The sequence below is a fragment of the Periplaneta americana genome, chromosome 15 (genome assembly GCF_040183065.1).
Source record: "Periplaneta americana isolate PAMFEO1 chromosome 15, P.americana_PAMFEO1_priV1, whole genome shotgun sequence".
NCBI classification, from domain to species: Eukaryota; Metazoa; Arthropoda; class Insecta; order Blattodea; family Blattidae; genus Periplaneta; species Periplaneta americana.
In genome coordinates this window covers 48,402,664-48,428,920 of record NC_091131.1, presented here as the reverse complement: position 1 = coordinate 48,428,920, position 26,257 = coordinate 48,402,664, and the positions used below count along the sequence as shown (strand labels likewise).

General features: G+C 35.2%; 1 protein-coding gene and 2 long non-coding RNA genes across 8 annotated transcripts in view; 2 read left to right on the top strand and 1 right to left on the bottom strand.

The window, feature by feature from the left end:
* The first annotated feature begins 788 nt into the window (after positions 1–788).
* LOC138714861 (uncharacterized) lies at positions 789–3,373 on the top strand. The gene is made up of 4 exons (XR_011336097.1): positions 789–1,944; positions 2,080–2,183; positions 2,288–2,453; positions 3,235–3,373. It is a non-coding gene; the product is annotated as an uncharacterized lncRNA (long non-coding RNA).
* Positions 3,374–3,492: 119 nt separating this feature from the next.
* Positions 3,493–10,714, bottom strand: LOC138714862 (uncharacterized). Its single transcript, XR_011336098.1, has 2 exons — positions 10,511–10,714; positions 3,493–4,207 (listed from the first exon to the last, which is right to left on the bottom strand). It is a non-coding gene; the product is annotated as an uncharacterized lncRNA (long non-coding RNA).
* Positions 6,884–26,257, top strand: part of LOC138714859 (keratin, type I cytoskeletal 9-like) — a 45,456-nt gene continuing 26,082 nt past the window's right edge. Inside the window, exons 1-2 of one of the 6 annotated variants that reach the window (XM_069847075.1) lie at positions 6,884–7,088; positions 11,234–11,506. In XM_069847075.1, the coding sequence (XP_069703176.1) occupies positions 11,300–11,506 (207 nt within the window). In that variant the 5' untranslated portion in view covers positions 6,884–7,088; positions 11,234–11,299. Of the gene's footprint in view, positions 7,089–7,289; positions 7,370–10,791; positions 11,507–22,531; positions 23,049–26,257 lie in introns of those variants that run through there. The other 5 variants (XM_069847077.1, XM_069847076.1, XM_069847074.1 and 2 more) reach the window with 5 other exon arrangements.

Sequence of the window (26,257 nt, the reverse complement as noted above, 5' to 3'; positions counted from 1 at the left end):
AACGTGATCAATAAATTTCATTAAAACAAACTTAATTTTTCTACGTCGCTAGTAAAATATTATTATTCCAATTATTGTATTTTAGCCATTAACATTTTCATTACAATCAATAACGAACATTTCACAAGCATCAATGTGAAATACGCAACGAGCTAGCATTCGATGGAAATACGACACAGTCCAAAGTCGACCTTGGACAGTCTATTGTTTCTAGTTGCTAACCGCTTGGAGCGCTTTATCACGAGAGTTGCAAAAAATCACCTCAAGCTTCGCGACTGTATATAATAGACTGTGGTATCATCCCTTCCGAATAGCCAATGCTTGTGCATTCTATGCAGAGCCGCACATAGAAGGAACGGACACCACTCGAAAGGGAAGCCCTGTCCGATTTTTCAAAACTTTTGTTTTAGAAGAAATAACTCTTAAATGACATATTATTGCGATAGTAATTATTTTTTCCACAAGTTTTCAAAAGTAGGCTGCTATTCAAGGGTTATTTCCTTCTTTATTGGGACATTGCAATGAAATGTCCTTAGCTTTTTTTTTCATTAAAATATTCGCGAGGGGGCAGGACCCTTTACACAAAGTGTAGAACTGTAGTAAAATCACTAAAAGAACATGGTCGAGATTAGAGATAAATTCTAAAAAACTATAATAAATCATATAAATCCATGTTAGTGCGATTTTCTTTACAATCAAATAAAAATTCCCTTTTTTCCCCTCAAAGTAAGCAAAATTTCCTACGGGTCGGGAAATTTCTCGCCATCTGGGAACACTGCGCAGTTGTATTTTTGTTTACATAATGGCGTGTACTAGACAAGGAGGTTATGATTTTGTGATTTAGTTTGTTACTTTTTTTTATTGTGCTTAGGTTTTGAACATATTTTAGTGGAAATAAGTAATCAGATTTATATATTAAATAAGTTTGTGGGAGTCAATACATAGTGTCCTGTAATGAAAACCCGGATAAAGTCTAGACGACTTAACCTCTCATGTTGATTCTTTCTCACATAGGGCTCGGTATTTGCTTTACTCGGGAAGGAACACATTGAGAAAGTATCCAGTATTTACTTGTGTCACTTTTTATGACGTAAGCAACACATAATGTTGTCTTGAACGTTTCCTTAAGCGACCCTCGGATCCTTGTGCGCTCTAATACGTATACACAGAAACTCAAACCGCTGGAATGAGATGTGTTACTGTGTAGCCTATGGATAATTGGGCACAGTGCAGAAATCGGTGGACCGAAAAATCATGTAAACTAGTTAAAAACTAAACCTAAAGCAAGAATCTGTGGACTCTAAAAATCAATACTGTAAAGTAACTAAAATTAGCTTGAGTTGCACACGCATATATGATGCATTACGACAGATGAATGCAAGAAACGAGATGGAGTTGTAGCTTTTGGTAATGTAGTATAATAAACATATTACATTTTGACATCTAAAAAGTTTGGAAAGAGTTGTAACATATTAGTAGTAACTTATTAAGTATTTTTGAAGACCACATTATATTTTTTAGGGAACAGAGATATAATGAGCCTAACATTCTTACTTGTCATTTTTTATGCCCATTAATCATCTGTTCTAAAAATTTTATTAACGCAGTTGTTTGTTTTTTTTTGAGATGATGATGATGATGATGATGATAACAACAACTAAATTGATCCCTGTTGGATTCTTCAGATTTGTTATGAACAATGTACCGTAGGCTATATGAGTAGTTTTTCGTTGAGTGCCAGTACTTTTATTTCTTTCATATAACTGCTGTTTCCCCCTTAAAACCTTATTTTATCTCACTGGTAACAGTTAAGCATAGTAAATTAGCAGTAATAATGGAATAATATTACATTTTAGAAGTTATAACAATCACTAGAAAACAATGCCTTCAAACATGGCGAATTTAAATAAAAAGTTATTCATCTGTCAGTGATAATGGAATATGGTAATTTTGAACAGTGTCAAACCTTTATATAGTGTAGTTTCCATGAATTGCTATTGCAAAGTAAATACCGATAATTTAGAAGACCACTCAAAGGAACACATCAGTAAGTCTACATTGTCATCTGTTTTGTTTCAGGAATAGGTGTTGATTCTCTGGAGCTGCTCATTTCCTTTTTCTTAGATATATGCGTTGAGCTTCATGAAGTGCCGATTACACAGTATCTGCAATATATTTTCTATGTCAGTGACCAAAGTTTAGTATTTTTTTAGTATTGATGTGTTACATCAGAGCCTAACTTCATTCTAAGATTTTCTATTTTCCTAGTTCTTCTTGTGAATTGCAGATGTTGTGTAATGGTATGTCAGAGAGATGAACTCTGGAGCTACCAGCCAGAAGATAAGATATGTATTCTTGATGCACACAACAACCTGCACAGGCAAGTGACATTGAAATGGAAAACATGAGTCTACACCAGTCCACAGCCCCTGCTATCAAACATGCATAATCTGGTACGTATGGAAACTGAGATGGCTACACTCTTTTAAAACTTTCCACATAATTTCCTTGATACTTAGCATTCTGAAATTTATTTGTAGTTAATGTCAAGTCGGTATAACACAACCATGAAAAATAAGTATCATGCCATCGTGAAATATTGACCTCCTATTGAATGCCAAGTTTGATATTGCTCCTGTTAAACCCAGAAGCCTTACATTGGCTACCAAAAATACTCAGGAAAATCTCAATATTGTACACCACGCTATAACATGTACTGTAATATTTGCTGTTGTAAGAATATTTTAATGTTAAGAAACTTGGAGGAACAACCTTAAGAACAAAAGGAGTGTGTACTTGTTGACTTGAGAACAAATGAGGGGTCAGAAGCAAAGGGATGTAAGTATATTTAAGTTGCTTTTGAAAAAATGGGATTGAAAGTATTTAAGCTTTCGTAAATTCGGTGAAATTTTTAATTTAAATTTTAATATATGATGTTAAAAGATATATCTCTTTGCCAATAACATTTTAAATGCTTTAACTTACCCTGGATGCACTTAACTCATGTTATTAAAAATGCCATTTGCATCCCTTTGCTTCTAACCCCCTTAATTCAACTTCGGTTATTCAAACATTTTACATCAGACTTACCTTGTAAAGGAATTGATTGTACAAACTAACTTATCATGACTTTATTGATATGCAGCCAAGAAGAACAGAGCAAGATTGGAAATTGATACGTTATACAAGGTTTTTTAGAAACGTTCACTTTTACAACACATATATCTGTTACAGATCTCAAAAATCGAGCATATGGAGGTTTTACGAGATTACCAGTCAAGAAACATCGTCATCTAATCTTTTTACAATATCAATATTTGATCATGTTTGAAAGTTGGACTTTACATTCAGTAATATGATAGATTGGCTTCGCGTGCACAGACATTAATAGGCCTACTCATGAATTATGGTATTTGTGATACAATTGTGTTCACACCAATACAGCATTAAGGATTTTAACTTATTTTAATTCATAATATTTTTATCGACAAATTTAGAAGGCAATGGTTGTTATATATTAACACAGTAAATTTTAACGTGATTGAAAATATCATATCCAGTCTTCATTGCATTTCTGCACACATTTTCACAACATATGCAACATAAGTTATTACATTTGATATTTTAAAACATTTGATATTGTTATGTACCACCTGATGATGCGCCCAAGAGGGCGAAAACGTTCGTATTTTGTAACAAATTCATATATTAAAAACAGTTATAGTATGTAACTTGTTTTTTGTATATGTTGATTGTTAAGTCGTTAAGATTCATAATTATAGAAACTTGACCTATACATGTATGTGTTATGTTCCAATTCTCGCTTTTCCTGGCATATGGTTTCATTAGATAAGGTCGCAGAGGAAATGCTGGATCCCCTACTACAACTGAATGTAACGCCATCTCTCATCCTGGTAATGTGTTGCAGGAATAATTCCACACAGTTGATGTTCAAAATATTGAGGTATGCCAGTAGCTTTGAAAACACCATCATCAAATACTCTGCCATTGCAGCCAATGTTGACAGTAAGGAGCTAGTATTCTGCATTAACTACAGCCATTAAGACGGTACTGTGGTAGGACTTCACCACTATTAGGTGAAGCTTGAATGCTTATGTGCTTTCCACCTATGGATCCAGCACATAGAGGAAAATTTCATTTTTGTCCAAATACATCTCATTTTCCACTTGTGGACATCAGCTGGATCCTGCAACAAAAAAAAAATAAAGTGACAGTTTTACAACGACTGTAATCTTACATTATTAACATAAAATTAAGGAATCACTTCCTTCCTTAAAAATTTGGCAGAATAGCATTTAGCAAAAATAACATGTACTTAAGACTTCCATCCAAACTCTCACGTGCTGCATGCTCACAAGATTATCTAGTAGCTCTGCTGTGTATGCCTTTCACATTTTTTTTTTTTTTTTTTTTAATTTCAGATTACTGAAGTAAGCAACAATGAAGGAAAAACAAGTTAATTTACAACTCCTGTTTCACAACTGATTTCTCCTCTGTTAGCAGCAACATCATTACACAGTAACAAAAGAAAAAAATTCTGATGAGGATCGACTCTTGGCTACAATCATAGAAGTAATGTAAAAGCCTCATGATGACATACAAATATTTGGAGATTTTGTAGCAGACAAACTGCATGCATTATCTTAGAAGATTGTGGCGGGCAAAGAACACTATCATGCAAGCATTGATGGATGCAGCAGTTGACAATGAGACATCTCTATCTTATGCACCATCAACAAGTTCGTTCCTTCATACTTCAGGGTCATCTTTGCCTTTTTTTTCTTCGGAATCAACAAGTTCGTCTTCCTTTCCCTACAGTCAACAGTACCAGCCCAGAATACACAAACTATATAGCATGATTCCCAACGATCTACACTGCTACATATAGAAAATCCCCAGTATTATGAAGAATCCGTACTAATTTACAATAGAATATTACGATAAAAGGTTGGGAAGTACTTCTTACAAAATCGAGGAAAAATCTGAAAAACAAGCAGAGCGAAAATATTTTAAAAAATCCCAATGTACAGTACGTACATTACATTATGAACAGCTAACTGAAGGTTAGCAGTCTGGCCAACGTACAAATTTCATCTTTATCTTCAACGTGAAGGAATAAAAATGATTCAGGTACTTGTAATATTTCGTGTTCAATTGGAATAATTTTTATTTCTTTTTGTTAAGTGAAGTTTAAATTGTTTAAATAAAGTTCAGTACATTTCAAATGTAGTGATATGTTTCGTATAATGTACAGTTAATTCCCGATTTACCACGCAAATCGTCTGTAGCTGCATTTGGATTGGCAACAGACCATGACTGTTTGGCCAAGCACCTGCATAGAATTGGAATATATCAATCCCCTAACTGCCCATTGAGCGATTCAAATCAAGAAATGGATTCGGAACACCTCAAAATCTGTGCTTCAGTGGCTGACCATGACAGTATCTTTAAAAAATATTGGAATGCAAGAGGTCAAATGACTTTATTGTTAAATGCCTGGCATTAGAAAACAACAACATATTAATTAACACTGCCTTTTGCGTATGAATTTAAATGCATTGTAAACTTGTAGCATACATGAAGGCAGTGGTTTTCATTACAACCCTAGAACAGTTATTTGTAATATTTCAACATACTTATCTGGGTTGTCTACTCTGAATTCAGTAAAATCAACTTTCAATCGTGGCAGCCATTTGCTATAACAACGAAAAACACACTATCATTAAAAAACATTTGAAATAACCTGCAATCCTACATTTTGTACATCATTAATTAATAAAGCTCAAATTTAAATTTGAGATGTTGACCTCACATTTAATACTTCAATTTCCAGCATTGCATTAGTAATAGTTTCGCACACTTTAGGTACCATGAAACCAATTGTGCACTTGGATAGCCAGAACAGGTAACACACTGGCATGAATCACTTAAAAAAATAAACTCAGGAAGAATAATTTATAACTCGTAATTATTATTATTATTATTATTATTATTCATAACTTCTTATATTAACTACGAACAATAAAATAATGTGAATAGTTTAGGGTACAAACCTGTTACTAGGAAGTGAACATCTTTTCCTGTATACTGGGGAGGATCAGAAAGTAATGCACAACAATTTCTTTACGGTATACTATTTTTGTTAGGACGTTCAAAGTTGGCAGATAGTTTGAATCTTGCGCTACAGACAGCAATGGCTCGATTACGTGTTACCCTGGTGGAACAAGCAGCAACTACTGAATAAAGAAGGAATGTGTGCTAGCATCGTCTGTTTGTGAAGAGCAGCAAGGTGTAGTTCGTTTTTTCTGAGCAAAACGAAAAAGTCCGAGTGAAATCCACAGGGAAATGTTGGAGGTGTATGGTGCTGATTGGACTGTAGCAACATCTCCAGGTGGTGCAGATTCTTCTAAGAGGGCTGAGTAAATCTTACTGATGAAGCACGTTCCAGCCGACCAGTGACCGCTGCAACTCCACCCAATGTCAGAGGCATTGAGGCGGCAGTCACTGACACTAGACCTCGCACCGTCTGAGTTTCACTCTTCGGACCAATGAAAAAATTCCTAGGAGGCTAATGCTTTGGTTCGGATGAAGAAGTGAAATCAGTCATGCGCAGGTGGTTGTATGCCCAGAAAACGGAATTTTATGAATGAGGTGTACTGAATCTGGTGTCATGATGGGGGAAATGTGTTGAGAGACTTGGTTCCTGTGTTGAAAAATAGGCAAAACTTGTAGCTTTTCTCTGCATTATTTCGTTTTGCTTACCCATTAAATATGTTGCCACAAAAAGTTGTTGTGCGTTACTTTTCGATCCTTCCTCGTAATAATGACATTCCTCATATTTGTGTCTTTTCCACCAATGCAGGTTCGATCAGAGTTATTATTTATTCAATTTCTGACGATGGCATCCTAAGAAAATTTCTTCACTAAATTGGATCTTTCATCCATAACTCATTAACAAGGCACATGTAAGTTCCACACATCATGGCCAGCCTTAGGAATTGCGAGACCTATTGGAAACGTTATTTGGGGCCCCATGATCACGGACAAGTTCTCCAGAATTTATACCGGTAAATATAGCTTATTATACACTTATATCTCTATTAAAATTTTACCCTTGGCGCAATAGCCCATGAAGGACCAAGGCTGACCAGCAGGCTGCTTGCCTCATGTCCACATGCCTCAGCAGAGGTGAACGATCATCCAATCAATATGGAGTATCGTATGGTTACCACGATGATCCCCCCAGTCGTTATAGGTGGTTTCCGTAACTGGTTGGATTTTGCTATCTATCATAGCTCCCCAAATCCATCACCTGTTTGCCAAGGAGAAATAATGGTGTCTGTATAAGGTAGCTATCATTTGTTTGAGGATGATCTTTTCTAATAATTTACCATGTGTATTCAAAAGACATATCAGTTTTCTATTTTGACAATACATAGAGTTCTTGTTCTGTTTAGGAATTGTAATGATTTGCGAATGTTTCCAAGATGAGGGAAAATATTGAATTTTCAACACTTTGGTAGATTTTTAGAGCTAAGTTACTAATTTTGTTGGTCCAGGAGATTTTGAAGATTTTAAAGTCCTAATAATTTTTTTAACTTCTAAAGGGATTGTATGATGAATAGTGCTTGTGTCATGAACTTTTAAATCTCTTTGAATATTATCAATCATTTCTTTATTTCAAGTTATGTTGTTCAGGTCAGTAGAAGGTTCGCTAAAATGATCCTTAAGATATTCAGAAATTGCTTCAGCTTTATCTTGTGAATTGTATTTAATGCCATTTGTTGTATGTATGGGTTGCTGTTTATTGTTGTTGTTTGATGAAGTGGGTCTTTTTGTTATTTTCCAGATAGTATTTGAAGTTGCAGCATCTTCGACATTGGCTTCAAATTTGTCTATTTTAATTCAAATGTCTTCTGTGTAATTTGTTTTTTAGATTGTTACAGATATTTTTGTCAATTTCATTTCGAGTCTTTTTTCCACTTTTTCCTAGCTAAGCGTTTCTATTTGCAGAGAGTTTGAATTTCTTTGTTTTTTGCTGTGTCTGAGTTCTTATTGTAATGCACTGGTAGTTTTTGCCATTTTAATAGCACTGCTAATTGTTGTTGTTTTCTAATGCCAGGCGTTTGACAATAAAGTCATTTGACCTCTTGCACTCCAATATTTTTCAAAGATATTATCATGGCTAATTGTATAGGTGTAGATTTGTACAGCTTTATCTAAGTCCTCTCTTGATTTAATAGTTATATTGCCTGGCACGGAAGAGTTCATGAATTCCCTGAAGAATTTCCAATTGACTGTTCTTCTTGTACCATTTTTTAATATAGAAGAAGCTGAATGTGATCTACAATTAGAATGAATGGGTCGTGATTTGAATACAGAGTAGAAAATGTTTCAATATATAGAGGTGTTGATAGTAGTATTGACAAGGACAATGTCTAATACATCCAGTATATGCAGATTATTGTATGAAAAGTGAGTTGGCTGTGAAAGAGCTATTATGTTATATTTAGTAGGGAAGTGTATGCTTCAAGTTGTTTTCCTCTCGGAGTAATAATTCTTGACTTTCATTTTGGGTTTTTACAATTGAAGTCATCAGCATCAGTTTTTTGACACTTCATGAAGAAAATCTAGGTCACTGACTAGGAGTTTCAAATTTGGAGAGTAATAGATAACACCTAATTGCAAGTTTGAGTTTATTGGAATTTCTGTGAATGTAGCTTCACTTCAAGATTTGTAAAGTTAGGTGTAGGTGTATGTCGGTGATATAAAGTTGTTTTAACAGCTATAGCAGTACCACCATAAGCACCTCGAGGCCCATCTGTGCGATATATTGTGTAATTTCGGATTGTGAAACGTTAGTTGGCTGTTAGATGCGTCTCATTAATTAAAAAATATGTATAGGTATGTCAGACTCTTAAAGGAAATCGGTTAGAATGTCGTAATCTCTTCTTACACTATCTGCATTCCAATAGGCTAGTTTCAGAGATTTATTCACTGTCATTTCCAAGATCAAGGATATCTATAAGGCCTTCTATTAGTATTCCGATTTTTGTCAAGGTATTATTTTCTTATTTGATTTTTGACATTATACTTTTAAACTTCTGGATATAATTTCTAATGATTTTTTGTAAAGTTCCAGATATCTTATAAGTCTTCCATTGTTGATGAATTGTCCCTTTGATTGTTAAGCGTATCCTGATTGCTATAGGGAGTTGGATTCCTATTTGGAAGATGGGGGATCTCTTGGCTTCTAAGAGTAAAATTATTAATGCTCTGCTGCATTTTATTTTATATTTCTTGAGTAAATTTTATGAATTTTGGACAGTTCTTGAAATTAGCTGTATGTTGATCTTTGGCATTTGCGCATTTGGGTATTGCTTCAGAGACAGCATCACAATTATATGTAAAATGTGCATTACCACATTTCGGTTGGATGAAACAAGTGTGTTCAAAACCTTGATACCTGAAACATTGGATTGTGCCTTGTAAACTTTTATAATCTTCAATGTTTAGTTTCGGATTAAAAAGTCCTATTAGGGTATGGATTTCAGGGGTTCACGGAGCGAAAATAGTAGTGGTAATCCATACTGGTATAGGTATGGTCACTAATTTTCCAGAAATGTCGTCTATAATCTTTTTTCTTCATTTCTTTGAAACTTTGGACCGAAATTTTTTTCCAAAACAAGTTTTTTAAAATTGTATCAGTTGATGTTTCTACAGGTAGATCTTTTATAACTACTTTAAGAACTTTAACTTGTCCATTATGGAAGGTGTAGAATTCATAACTTCTAGCTTTCAAGTAATTACCTATGTCATTATAATCATCATCATTAGTGGCAAAGATTTTTAAGCCCTGTGGGCAGTATTGTGCATTGATTTCTTCTCGTAATAGTAATATGCGTTACAAGAGCGGTATGTTGACGTTTTCATGTTCGAGGAAAAGATTGAAAAAGCGAAACGTAGTTGAGCTTTTTTAATTTCCGAGAATACATACCTGAAAGAAGAATTTCTAATTAGTTGCAATGAAATCTCCATCTTGGTTTCTGTTCAATGACGGCAACTTTGGAAAACAAATATATCTATCTTCAACATTGTTCCTATAAAATGTTTTCTGTGTTTACTATACTCCAGCAGGCCGTGATATACGTCTGTCTTTTTTTTCCCCCCAGTCTATGATGAGTCTGGAATTTTGTTGATTTTTTCGCGGCTTCCTTAATGTTACTTGCATTACAAATGCAGTAACTTTTGTGTGTTGTAGAATTTACTTAATTTTTGCAAAAATTTAAAAACAATAATTAACAATGCAATTTAGGTGAAATTGCAGTGGTAAGTTTCGAATTTATAATTATTACTATATTGAACGTCTTTAAAAATAATATGTTAAAAGCCTAAAGCAGTAAGATGAATATGACCCTTAAGCGGTAAGAATGGGGAAATTGTTATGTGTGTTACGTTGGGAATACTGAATGTGGTATTTCACACTTACCGCGTATTGGTTTTGTGCGGAAACCAAGCAAATAGGCACGATCTCGCACAAAAATTGTTTAGTTGTTTTGTGATTTGTATAGCAGCATTTGTTTTTAATGTTTTCTTAGCTGGTGTGTATTCATCTTGGTTTTCTAATTTTCAATTCAGAACAGTCACTTTATCTAGTCTAGACAAATTAAGCATTTGAACTAGACCGCCATTTTTCTAGAACCTGCCATCTGTTGAGTCACCGGAGCCACCTCGCTGTTTAGTTTGAAGTGTAGAGGGCTGATCACAGATGGCACAAGGTTGGGCTCACAGCGACAAAAAAACACGAGAGTTTCGAGTGTGTACATCGTGGTGTGTCGAATTATTGTCGAATGCCGGATTGTTGTGATTCTGAAAGATGTATATTGTATTATATTTCCGTGATCGTGATACGGGTGTGTGAGATAGTGTAAATAATTGTGAATTATTACCATGAACTATTTGAAGAAGCTGTTTATTTTAACTAGGCCTATGACAAGTACATGAAACCAAAAAAGAATGTAAGACCGGTTTATCATTGACTCGTAGGTTGCATATTTTAATATATTTCAGAGTCATTCGTGTTTGTCGAAATATGGGTCACACGGAAGTTTTCAATGATATATACTTAGTAGTTTCAAATTGTATTTGGTGACCGTGTAATGATACTTCATCATTAAAATGACTAGAAGTAATACAGCAATTGACATTGCAGATCATTGGGTTCTCATTATACCAGTACTCATATAATTGAACTTTGAAGTGATATGGGTACAAAAACATGAGGCCAACTGATTCACGGTCGGTGACTGTTCTTCCTGGAACTTCCCAAGAGTCTCATACGAAAGGAACTGTGTTACCACCTTTGACATCTCAGTATCCACAATGGAGCAGGGGAGGAAAACTCGGAATTGGCCTCTATCCAAGGCCACTTTCGAGCGACAGTGGAAATGGATTATCAGTTCAAAAGAACAGTCACAATGGAAAGGTATTGGTCGTAGTAAATATATCCTACTTTACATTCTTCTTATGATAAGTTATCTTGTGTCTCCTTGTGAACCAAATGCTGATGCAATTCAATAAGTGTGTGTAAAACTGGTAGATTTGCTCCTTTTTCAAATACTAATTGTTAAACATTACGGTAATTATGTAGTAATGTGGACTTTTATTGCAAAAAATGGCCTGACAGATGCTTACTACATAAGTTAATTACCAAAATGACAAGTTGTTGGTTACATGTAGTCTACCTATCAATCTGGTTATACTAACATTGCATGGAGTGATAATTTTTACACGTCAGTTTATATCTCTCCCCAAAAAATTAATTCTTAACACATTTTATTGATAAAAAATAAAGGTAATCTCACGTAAGCTTGTTGCTTATTGCTCCTGTGAAATCGACTGAGGTGATTACTATGTATCGACTTAAAACAGATTCGCCTACTTCCATTACATTCCTGTGCACTTCAGTGTAAGACTACATGATCATTCCAGCATTTCTCACTGTCAGATTGCCTTTCTAATGTGCCAAACCCTTCTTATATCAGCATTGGAAACCCATACTACCCCAAGACTTCACCCGAGCCTACTTTTAACTATTGCAGTTGAGAGGAGGGAAAGATAAAGAGTGTTAGTGGAATGGTAGAGAGAAATAAATGGGAGTAACCTGAGAAAAATCCTCTGCAACGTCTGCTTTATCTACCACAGATTTCATCACGTCTTGGCTGGGGATCGAATTTGGGGCCCCCTGTGGTTGGAAGACCAATGTGCTAGCACTGAGTCACAGACGTGAAAACCTTCTCCCCCGTTCACTTCCTCAAACCCACCTCAGTCTTTGGCTACATGATCCCTTCATTCACCACTGGATAGTAGCCTGCAGAATTACACGGAGTGGTTTTTACATTAATTGTCAACCGATATGCATTGTCCTACTCTTATTTCACTGTTGATATGCACCTGATGTTTACTTCCAGCAAACTGTCTTTCCTTACTCCATGTATGTTTTGTTTTATTGTCCTTTCATATAAATAATTTAAGTACCTCTGATTGAGATTCTGATTCATACACACATCAAAAAAAGTTTTGCATCACCTGTAGAAATGGTATTTACGCTCCACTTCAAGCAGTGTCCATAAAAACATTTGAAAGCTATCCTTTTGACTGTCTGAAAAACGTAAACAATGTTGAAAAACAGTACAAGTCTGCCCTAGAAACAGACTGAAAAAGTAAACAGATGTAAACAGAAGGGCAAGAAATCTCATCTCTCAGCGAATAGCTCAGGGTAAAACAGTTTTATTTCATTCTAAAGAGGTTGAACTTTAACCATGTTAGGATTGTTTCTCTATGTCAGGAAGGACTGTCTTCAAGGCAAGTAGTGAGGCGCTTAGGATTGAACCAGAGTGATGTGGTACGAACATGGAATCGCTTCTGAAACACAGGTAATGTCGACGACATGCCTTGTAGTGGTCGTCCACGGGCAACAACAGAATGTGATGACCGATATCTGCAAATTATTGCCATGAGAAACGTTGAGAATACTGCTGGCATGATTAACAATGACTTTCAAACTATGACAGGGAGACGCGTATCCAATCAGACTGTATGAAACCGATTACATGATAGCAGACTGCACTCCAGACGTCCATGGCGAGGCCCAACTTTTAACTCTAGGCACCATGGACAATATTACACCTGGGCAAGAAATCATCACCAATGGACTGTACAAAATTGGCACAAAGTTCTATTTACGGACGAATGCCAAATATGCTTTGTGCCAGATAATCATTGACAGCATGTGTGGAGAGAATCAGGTAATGCTGCACGACTCAGACACCCCTACAATCGCATGCAGCAAGGCGGTGGGTCAGTGATGTTTTGAAGTGGCATTATGTGGGGTTGCCGGATACAATTGATGTCGCTCCAAGGAATGATGAGGGCTCCACAGGATAGGGACAACATTCTTCAAGCCATAGTAGTACCGTTTAATCCACACTTCAGAGAAGGATTCATGTTTATGGACGATAACTCCAGAGTCCATCATGTGGCTTTCATCAGTGACTTCCATAATCGTGAAGGAATTGCCAGGGCTTGAATGGTCCGCATGTTCTCCAGACATGAATCCAATTGAAGATGTCTGTGGTCAACTAAAGGGAGCCATTCGTGCGCTCCTTGACCCCCCACGCAATCTCGAAGATCTATGCAGAGTTGCTGTTGAAGAATGGGACAGAATGGATCAACAGTTGATAAATGTGCTGGTAGACAGTATGCCACGAAGAGTCCAAGCATTAATCAATGCAAGAGGAAGCAGTACACTTTATTGAAGTTGCTAGGATAGAGATTTGGTACTTCAACCAATAGGCCTACTCAATTTTCATTTGGCCAACCACACCATTGTTATAATTTTATCAACAACTGTTAAAAATAAATACATTTTCATTCCTTACCTTTCCTTGGTCTTGTGTTTTATTGAAGGTCCGGTTGACAGGTGATGGATGCAAAACTTTTTTTGATGTGTATATCTATTATCAGGCAGTACATCTCACTTGACGATATATTTCAAAGGAAGAACAATTGTTGTACACATCTTAAGTCTGATTAGTGAAATATGTTACTAGTCAGCAATGTACAGTATGCAGGAGAGAGGAAAAGGAACTGGACATCGTACACCATTATCTCCTGGCTTAGTTGCCTCATGAGTGATGCCGTATTGTTATCACCCCTGATCACATATATATCAGATTGATCATTCCCTTGTTATGAAATGGCAACATTAAAAGACAGCAACACCACAGCCTCAACTGTCAAGAAGGCATTTTTTGGTAATGACTGCTGGATGGAAGTACAGTTGCAAGCTATTACTCCATGCAATTCCATAAGGGTTATAACATGACTTCTTTTGTAGTTGCTAGATGGTAGCATAGTGAAAGTGATAAAAGTGGTTGTCTTGAAGTCCATTAGGTTGATCAATCTGTTGTATGTGATCAGGGGTGTCTATGAGGTTTCAACCAGTCTTAGGAGTGTTGATTAAACATACTACATACATATCATGTAATTCTGGAACACTCATAATTATGATCTTCGATTTTTTTTGTCTATAAATCCCGACCCTATTGGCAATCAGTCAAGCACAGCACTGTTTGTAATGACCCCAACGAATTAGATAACCTACACACTCCTTTTTTCGCTTAAAGACAAAAATAGAACCAGTCTTCGAAACAGAATTCTTATTCATTAACAGCAACATGGAAAAATTCCAATCTGTACCTCTTCTTAACAACATATCATTGCTTTCTCCCTTTGGATCGGCAGGTATTTCTTTTAAAAATGCTACAATTTTCGAAAGTTTGTTTATATACTCGTATGTTTGTGTTTAAGAATTCTCTACAGGCAGAAATCGCATAGACTAAGGTGGGGAGAGTAACATTACTAATTTATTATCTAGTCATGAAAAATGAATTGCACCATCCACATGAGGTTAACGGTAGTACTTGTAGTTACATTGTTATGATGAAAATAACTACAGAATTTTTCGTTTGTTTCATTGCTGTAAGAATGTGCCTTACATAGGTTTTTACTCTTATTGAGTTGTCTTAATTATTTTAGCACCAACCCCATACTAGTATTGCCAAGCTCCTGTATTATGTGGCATTTTTTTCAATTTAAATGCGCTGTCTTCTTTGTTTTAGCATGTTCAAGAACACTCTGTTTATTGTACTTCTTTCAGTATTGTTAAATTGTAGTTTTGTGAAGTATGCTAACTGCAGGTAACTTTCTTTTGAATGTAAGTTGGCACTTTATAAATTATGAACGTCATACATACCCATTGTTGTAATGAATTTTTTTACACGAACCATACTAAAAACAATAGCAAACACATGATGGAAAATCAATCGAAAATTGGAAAGATTGGAAAATCAGTATTTCCATATGAAGCAAAGAATGACTTGTTTCCATTTAAGATTTCAAGCATGCTATGTTAGCTACACTTTCTGGCTTCTAAGTCAGTGCTCATCGATAAGCAACATCAATATTCTCAGGTAAGGCAAGAAAGGGGAACTTATCTGTTATACCCATTGCAAAAAGAGGTAGGCTATTCTCCAGCATTCACCACGTGAGGTTCTCTTTTCTTGCCATCTCTGAAAATAGAAGTGGTAGATTTCAGGTCTGAAATAGTGAATGCTTTTACATTTTATGATAGCCTATGAAGCATAAATCCAAAACTCTCACACCATGAAAGTTTTAAATTACATCATTAATTTTTAGACACTCATTTTTATGCATCTCAAATTTTTTTAGAATTTCATGAACTTGAATTTTTAAATCCTCAAAGTGTGATGTAGAAATGGACTATAATAAACAAGTTTTAATTTCTTACAATTTCTTTTGTCATTAGTTTTTCATTTCCATTGACTATCACTTTCACTTTAGTATTCAAATTCAACGCAACTATCCTTTTAGGTGACTTGATTTGCTTCAGACTAAGTAAACACTACTCCCTTCTACTAGTTAAAACTCTTAACTGCTGAGAAGAACACTCCCCACCCCCTAGCTAAAACATCAGTAAATGAACAGCCGATAGGAACTGAATATACGTCATCACTACTGTCGGCTGGGGACATGCGACAACTAGTTAATGTTTGTAAGCAAAACGCACGGACCAAGGATGCCTATCCTGATACAGCTACTTTATCCGAACCTTAGTAATATGTTTCCAGAACAGCTTATGTTAAAATTGTTCTTTCTTGATTAAATACATATGGCAGAAACTTTGCTAACAGATAATTGGGAGAAAGCAGTCAATATGAATTGTATATTTGACACTTATCACACTTATCACTGACTTTTTTTATGTTGACTCATGGGAGTATGTTACTGTAAAGAAGTTCAGTGCATAATACATTTTTTTTCATTATTGTGTTAATTTTATTTTCCGTTTCTGCAAAATTCAGAATACCTTTTTATATCATCATTGGTGTCACGAGATTCCAACCAGTCTTTGGACTACTGGCTAAACAAACATACATACTGGTATATTCATGGGATCATTGAAAAATTCATGGACAGATTCCATTATAAGCAAGTAGGCCTATATGTGTTAATAAATAATGGGTATAAATGAAACCTGACTTTACAGCAAATGAAAGGATCAAATTTGCTGATATGGAGTAACAACATTACTGTAGTAAAAGTAGAAAAGTTCACATATACAGAGTCCTCCATACTTATAATACGATGCTCCCCTCATACTGAAAGCTCATTAACATTTTCTGTTATACATCTCGCACAGTTACTGCAGTTTCTACATTAGTGACTTCAGTTCCTAAAACCTGTTCAGCAGGAAAAATATTTATAAACAACTTAAAAATGAATATAAGTGCATCTTACCTGTGTCACAAGATATGTTCAAAATATACTCCTGCTTCAATACATTTTTGACATTTCTGAAGAATATTTTCTTTCATTTTTTGCATAACTTTATACGACAAAACCTCGATGCAATATGCTATAGACCTAGAGCATTCCACAACAATTTGAAAAAAAAAAAAACATAATAGCTTGCACTACACTATGCACGAGGCTGCAAAACGGTATTTGTCGAATACAGGGGTGAGAGCCATTAATCCTTCCCATTGAAGGCTTTAAGGAACCAACCTGGACAAATACCCAATACCCCATCCCTACCTTCCCGTGGTGCAGCTGTTAGTAGGCATAATTTTACAAGCTGAACTAAAGGGAGGGGCTACTCCTTAGCACTGGTCAGCTTGATGAGTTATTGACTGAATTTGGTATAATTTTCCTCTATTCAATACCTAATTCCCTCTTTAGCCTTTCCTATCCAGTCCTCTGACTGAACTCTTACTTTCTTTGACCTCGACGGCATTAGAGCATTCGAGGCCTAGGGGTTCATTTCCCTTTCCTTCCTCCTCTTTCTACTTTTCTGTTCCTAGTGCTGACCTGCTATGGCACTAAAATCGTCCTCCAGTGGCTTAAGGAGGGAAAGCTGGTGATCAACAAGATCTCCCAGCTAGGTCCAATGGACCCGTCGACCAACAGCAGGTGTGATCCTCCAGACATTCTGGGGGTTGTGTGTGAATGAAGTAGCCACCAAAACGTTAAAATATGGTGTTCACTTAAAATCGGCTACAACTTGCCATTTTCCCTCCAATATGAAATATATCAGTCTTCTAACTGTCCATTTTGCAACTCAAATCAAGAAATGGATTCAGAACATCTCAAAATGTGTGCATCAGTGGCTGACCATGACAATATCTTTGAAAAATATTGGAGTGCAAGAGGTCAAATGACTTTATTGTCAAATGTCCTGGCATTAGAAAACAACAACAACACTATGCACGAATGGGTAATCCTTCAGTGTTCTCAGACAATTAGAAAAAACCAATAACTTGCACTACATTACGTACAAATGAATAATCCCTTCATTAGCACACTTAGATTGAGGTGACCTGCACGCATGCAACGCCCGACAAATGCCCTTGATCTTCGGCGTGTATGACAGGTGCACTGTGGGAGATACGTGAGGCCAGCACTCGGCTGGCCGGTCATGGTTCTTCATGGGCTGTCATGCCTCGGATTATATTATTATTATTATTATTATTATTATTATTACTGTGTGAGATAACATTTCTGTACGTCCTGTAGCGTCATATATGGAGAACTTTGTATGTTGCCATAGTTAAAAGTAACTTCTATTATATTGGCAGCTGGCCTTGGCCTACTCACTTTCAATGGTCAGTGCTGCTTTAGAAGTCAGGGAGTTTAGCTATCATGTCACGCTTTTTATTATTCACGGAAATGAATTACCAATACTCTTTGTTTCGTCCACAAACGCTTAAACTTCTCCCTGACGAATAGCTGTTCTTATGATCATGCAAACAGTGGAAACATTTACCATTTATGTGCCTTCTGTTGTGGATTAGTACGGTAAGACACTTGTAAGGGATTCATTAGGGTTATAACAATGGTTATGTAGTATGTAAACAAAATGTAAGTAATTTATGGAGTGCCGGAACTAGATTTATAACAAATTTCATTATAACTGCTGTATAAAATTATTTTCTAACGAAGTAAAACCTTTTAATATCCATAAAACATACTACAAATAAAAATTTTTCAGTATGTTATTCCAGTGGTTTTTAAGATAACTGTCAAAGGCAAACCTTAAAAAAAAAAAAAAAAAAAAAAAAAAAAAAAACTATGGCCTAATAAAATCTTAGAATCTTCTTACTGTTCCGTCATTGGTGTCAGTCAGAATTAATCAAAATTTAATTGGAATAAGAGATACACCTAAATTGTTCTTATTCTGTTTAAATTCTGGTACCATAGGTAGAGTGATTTTTTTTAATTTGGTTGTTTAACGACGATGTATCAACTACTAGGTTAAAGCGTCGATGAGAATGGTGATAGCGAGATGTTATTTGGCGAGATGATGCCGAGGATTCGCCATAGATTACCTGACATTTCCTTATAGTTGGGGAAACCCTCTGGGGGGGGGGGACCCAACCAGATTATCAGCTCAAACGGGAATCGAACCCATGCCCGAGCTCAACTCCGGATTAGCAAGAAAACACGCCAGCTGCCTGAGTTACGCCAGTGGCCCTGGTACAATGGTAAAAGGAGAGTTCAATAGTTAGCAAAACTGTGATTCCTGAGATCACTTGCAGGATGTTACGTAATATAAATAAATAAAATAATTACACACAGCATAGGTCATTCAAAAAATAATACATAAATATCAGAATTATTCAACCTGTGACTTTTCACTCCTTAATTTATTTCATGTAGGCCTATACATTTGCCCCAACCATCACTGTACAAGCCATAGAGAAGATATCTGCATTGTGATATAGCCAGACCCTTCACTTTGGATTCCACTTCATTATTATCATAGAATTTTATTCCTCTTTGAGTATATTTCATGGACCACATATATGATAGTGTGATGGTGCAAGATTTAGACTGTAAGGGGGTGTGAGAGAATCTCCCCACTATAGTTGTACAGTGCATTCGATAGTGGTATAGGCACAGACACTACGTCTTGCAATAATACTGACTTCTCTGAGTATCCAGGTTTTGATCAGGTAACCTCACTCTCCCCTAGACCAGCCCTCTCCCTATCGGATAGGATGGAACGCGAGGAAACGGAAGAGCCCTGAGAAAACCCCACTTGCGAACTTGTCTGGAACAAGTATCACTATGGATATTTCAATGAGTATACCAGACCTGGCCGGGATTCGAACCTGGTGACAGGCCGAGGGTCTGGACCACTCATTACAGTGCTTGTCGTCATGACGTGAATGAGATAAGGAGGGGGAAAGAACAGGAAGTGATGGCATTTCGAAAGTATTTGCGTTTCATTGGTAGGGTGCGAATTAAATATTTTCTGCAATGGGGGACATTAAACTGTTAATTTCCGATTTAAAAAAATCCATTATAATGTGCAGTGTTGGCCGACTCGTAATGTTGTCGCGCTCAACTTATATTAAAGAATAAATGGGAACAGTTATATTCAGGATGAACCGTAAGCAATGTTATTCATTTCAAGGGGTTATTCTTTGAGGTATTTTAAACCAAAGAGTTTAATACGATTTTGCTCGATTTTGCTTCCTTTTCGAGATAAAAATTGTTTTATATGAAACATTTCATAGCGTGTTTTGAGAAAGCCATTAATTTAATTCCCAATATTCCCAGTCAGGTATTATGATAATTAATGATTGAAAGAATTTTAGTTCTTGAATTGTGCAGAAATGTGATCCAAACAAAATAACGTAACATTATAAAATTTATTTGCAGAACGAGATAGAACTGCAAAGAACTGTACTTGCACATAATATGGAGATTTAAGCGTCCGACAAAATAGATAAATTAAAAAATACATTAGTATCTGAAAAAAGAGAGCTTTTTATTGAACCGTGTACTACCCCCCTCCCCAATAATTAAGAATCATAGAATCTACTTGAAGAATTATAATTATAATGCAGGTTCCCTGTGACATTGCACATATCTGGCCTGCATTGCTGTTTTTAAAATATATCCGAACAAAATTTTGCACGACGAGATAAACTTTGAAAACACATGCATTTATACAGAACCAACCGCGCACGTACTGTACACTGAAAGATTTGGAGGAAGTATCAAAATGCACATTAATAAAAAGCTTTAAATATACTTGAATTTTAATGAAGAAAGTACTAGTAACTTGTTAATAATTGTAACCTAATTTTAAAAAATGTTACAGAATTCATACAGTTAAGATATGAATGAGTCGGCCTGTGTGGCGCAGTCTGTAGAGTGCTGGTCTTCTGTGCTCGAGGTTGCGGGTTCGATTCCGGCCGAGATCGATGACATTTAAGTGTGCTTAAATGCGACAGGCTCATGTCAGTAGATTTACTAGCGTGTGAAAACTGCGGGACAAAATTCCAGCACACCAGCAACGGTGATATACAGTAACCTCGGCAATTACAATTTATAAGATACAAATGAGATTAAAAGCGTGATGAATATAAATCAAAACGAATTTTAATCGAATAAAGTTAAAAAAAATAATACGTACAATTTATTTTTGTCGGCATAATTACTACCTACGTTTTCATAGAGTATTAAAATCGATTTGAATACGTTTACCGTACTGAATATTATCCCCCCGATCCATATTTTCATGCAATATTCGATAGGTATTAAAAACGATTTGAATACGGGAGCTAAAGTTTCGAAAGTAGTTATGTTGGTTAACATGTCTAGCGTGTTTGTCACTCTGTAGGCCTTAATTATACACAATGTTGCGTTTTCTTGATGAGGCGCATGAAAATTCTGGCTGTTAATGAAGACTGGTAATAATGGCTTTCAGGAAAATACGAAATACTGTATTATACTCGTATGCTACAACACGCCTTTTCAACATACATAATTGCACTCGCTGTTGGTAACAGAGCTGACATATTAAACAAATTACGTTCGTTCACGCGCTTAGCGTATTGGGATAGTTTTGAATACGATACGCGTTTTCATGCATATTGAGTACGATTCGATTCCACTTTTTAGGTTATCGACCTTAAGACTCAGATCGTTTTGAATCTCCGTTTTCATGAAAGTTTCAATACGGTAAACTTATTCAAATCAATTTGAATACTCCATGAAAACGTAGTAATTGCTAGATGAGAAAAATCAGATTTTGTGCATTTTAAATTTACTGTAATTCGGGTTTTTGCATGAAGGAAAGGTAAATTATATTGTCTTTTGTAAACTATATGGAAATGAACATAATACGGAGATACATTTGAGTTACTATTGTAATTAAGTTCAATAAAATTATATTGAAAGTGAAGTGCTGGTTGTGATTAATCCATTAACTGTTGCGCTTTAAATGAACCCCCAGAAAAGTCATAAAACTAAGAGCATTATATTATATTAGTGTGTTGTTTACATACCTAAATTATCGAGAAATGCCACTGCAGTTAATATATGATATGCAATGAGATAGTAAAGACTCTTTTAATACCGTACTAAAAGTCATTTGTTGATGGGAACAAATAAATATCAGTACTAAACTAACACTACTGGTACTTATCTGTAAATAATTTTGCATCACAAGTCACTAATACACGTCTTTTATTCTTGATACACACTAATTACAACTTAGCACAAAGAAAAACACATTTCCATTTTGATACTAGTTCTGTTATGCAACGTGATTTCATTAGGTAACAATGGATCTACATATTTCATAAAAATAAGGCCACAGCAGAACACTTTATATACTGTATAAATTGTGCAAACAAAACACTGCATAATTCCAAGAGTTCTTTTTTCAGACGTAGTTAACGGATTTTTTTTGCTTTATTGCGTCATAATTAAAGTTTCAATTAATTGATAAAAATTACAAGATTATGAATCAAGTACTCTTTGTAGCATGAGAAAATGAATTGTGCCTAAATGAAACTGTATAAACTGCTATCTGGTGGTAGTTCATGATTTCACTCACTAGAAACCAAGTAATCAATACGAAGGTCCCTTGCAGTACCATGCAGACATATGGGAGCCATTTAGAATGAATATTTAGGACAAACTCTTAGTTCTATACCTTGAAAGAGACTGCAGGAGCCTTGTAATTCACATGATTTGTGAATTGAGATAGCTACATATTAATAACCCATAATTATAATCAGTGGACATATTTTAGCAAGAGTTTCCAGTTTTGGAACCAAGTGCCGGTTATTTGAAGTGCTTTTTTTTTTTCTTTCTTTTCCTTCCCCATACACAATTTTATACATGTGTTTTTGTGAAGGTCAGCAAACCATCTGTACTCAAGGTGGTCTGGCATAGTATATATCCTCGAATGTTGTTGTGAGTCATTCTGAAATAAGTGGGAGGTGTGTGCTGTGCTCTCACTCCCAGAGTTGGAAAGTGACTAATCAGTTCAGCCATTACTGCAAATTTCACTGTTAGCTGGAAGGAAATCTGTCAGAATGGCATCTAAAGTTCTAGTCAAGATCCCGACAGTGCCTTTCTCTCAAGTGAGTTTTGTTCTGCTAACTTTGGTTAAGAATAATGCCATCTTAAATTGAATTAGAAGTGGCTGTCATGTAGATAGTAAGTACAATGAACTCCAATCAATAATACACCTATGTTTAACACGCGCTGAAATGTCATACAGTGGAGTATTTTTAATACATATAAGTTACGTTAATATGTTGTAGCAATGATATTTTATTCTTTTACTATATGAAATTGCATTAAGTTAAAGGAAAATTGTGACAGGCACTCCACCCATTTATGATTATTATAAAAAAGTCAAAATTCATTTATCTTGCCGTAGTACAATTTTGAAATTAAAAATATAAGTTCAAATTATATTTATATAATATAATTTTACAGTAAAATGCATTTCTTGTTAGCATTTCTTTGTTTTTCTGGCATGTGTTATGTAACGTGAACGGAATACAAATTTTGCACTCATCTGAATTTATAGTGAAGATTCCGACAAGGGAGTGTTTTTCTCTCAAGTGAGTTTCGTTGTGTTAATTTTAGTTAAGAGTAATTTAAAGTTGAATTATGAATTGCTGTCTTATAGACAGTAAGTGCACTAAAGTACGAATAATAATACAAACAGAAATGACATATACTTAGTAGATTTGTTGAATAATATAGTAGATTTGTTGACTACCGTATCTATTTGTTGTGACAATATCTTGTCCTGTTAGAATTATATAAAGTCATACAAAAAATGTTACATTCCACGTATTTATGGTATTAGTGAAATCGTGATTAATTTTTCTCATAGCAGGACAATTTTGAACTTAAAAGTACAGTCACTTCCAATTTAAATTACGTAATATCTTATTGATTAATTATACTTCCACCATAAAATACAGTTTCTGTTACTGTTTCACTGTTTTCGTGGCATGTATTATATAATGTAAAAAGATTTTTAAAGAAGTTGTTGCGCAATTGATTTAATATACACATTAGTAAAATATAAGGACGTATCATCTTTTGTATGTAATGTGAACGAAGGTAACTGGTTCCACTTCACACGCTTTACGGAAAATTTTTAAATGAAGTTTTGTGTGTCAAGATACAACATATAATTTACGTAAGATTCATTGTTATGTAATAGGCCTATGTTATTACTTTTATGTGCTTATTAAAATGTTCTAATCAAAGTGCGAATTACACATTTCAGCAAATGGAAATAGAAATTGAAGCAGTCCTCAAAATAGTGTAGTGTGTGCTGTCATTAGAGATTTTGTAGTCAATCGCGTGTCTAGAGGAGTTAGGGGCTAAATTGTGGGGATTCTGCCCCTCTCTCTGAAATATTAGAGTAATTAAAACTTCATCTGTGAAATGTACTACAATAAGGATTGTTTATAATCTTTAAACTCATTACCGGTATTGTAATAGTTACATTTTTTTTTTATTTCTAGGCATAATTTTGAGTATGAAGTGCCCTACAGACATATTATGTATGTTTAGTCAGTAGACTGAAGACTGGTTGGAACCTCATAAGTGACACAACTAAGGCATCACTCATGAGGAAACTAAGCTAGGAGATAATGGGGATAGGGTGGTCAGTTCCTTCCCTTCTCCGTCGCATAAAATGCTAACTAGTACTACAGATATACTGTTTTTATTAAGAACCGTAACTGTTTACAAATGATCGGTATCAGATTGACACTTCAGAAAATATCTGACTTTCTTGTTAATATTATAGGGTGGAGCATTTTCGATTACCTATTTTTAAAATAACATAAGACCTTACAATTGAATATAATTTATTTTACTGTTTCACAATTTATTTTTCACTTTTGAATTTAAATTCCTGATGTTAGTAGTATTTGTGGAAAGCGACGTGTTTTAAGTAGTCTTCTTTGTTAGCGATACTTTATCAGATAATCTCGAACACTACACCGAGGCCCCCTGCTACACACGACTTTTCATTGATCTCACTAGTGATGTTCGCAGTTTATCTGATTATTCATTTCATTTCTTCAATATTTCCTACTCTGAAAACACTTTTTTTTTTGTAATAGCTTTAGAGGAAAAGTATTTACATGTTCTAGTCTATGTCATCGAATTCATTAGGATGTGTTTGATAGGAAATTTTTCGCCAGTTTTGGTTTATAAGGTCGCTTGTTAAGTAACGTTTAGCATTTGTTTATTCGCTTTCAAATACTCGTATTGTCGGCTTTCTCTTAGGCCCGCGCCGTAGCTGCGTGGTCTAAGCTGTCATCTTGAACTAGCGTTACAGAATAAGTGCTGGTTCGAGTCTTACTGAAAGACATTTTCTCATGAAATGTCGGCCAGTGTATGGCATTGGTACCCACCCAGTATCGTGATGAATTTGGGGAGCTACAGTGGGTAACGAAGTCGGGGTTCGGAAGTCAGCTATAACGGCTGGGAAGACTATTGTGCTAACCGCATGTTACTCCTGTACTGTTTGAATGATAATTCTCTCCCGAGGGATGTGTACGTGAGGCTGATAGGCTTGAATGATAATTCTCTCCCGAGGGATGTGTACGTGAGGCTGATAGGCTGTGATCTTCCATGTGTTGTCGTCCAATGGGTGTTTCTTTTTCTCTTAGTGGCAGTGACAGTGACTAACTCCAAGTACGAACTAAATTCAAGTGGCGTTTAAGTTTAAAGTATGCTCTTTTTATATAAGAAAAAGTAAAATTCTTGAAGTTCGACGCTGAATAACCTCTGCAGTTGAAAATGTCGTTAAAATATTACTAATTAGGAAGCTTTTCAGAATGTAAATCTTTGTTGGTTAACAATAGACATAATTTTGATTTGTAACTCTCCAAAATGTATTGGCAGTGTGTTTCATATTTTGGATAACTTTATAAAGTAAAAAATATTAATAGCAATTTTTAAATTTAATTTCGTAATATCAGTCTGAGAACAAAATTACGAGAAATGTCCATTCTGTAAAAATAGAAATCCAGTTTTGAACATTAATGGAACAACATAAATTTGTTACCACAAAAGTTTTTTTATTATTTTTGTCATTTTATATTTTCATCTAATTTTGTGGGCACATTTAGGTTATAATTGCGTTTTTTATTTTGCCGTTTTGGCTGATTGTTAGGTAATTAAAATCCTGATCCTATGATAAATATAAAAATAATACTATGTGGTACAGCTGTAATAAAGAATAATTGTTTAATTACAGTAGTAATTAATTGCAGATCAGAGTAATAGTACTGCATATTGTCCGCAGTAT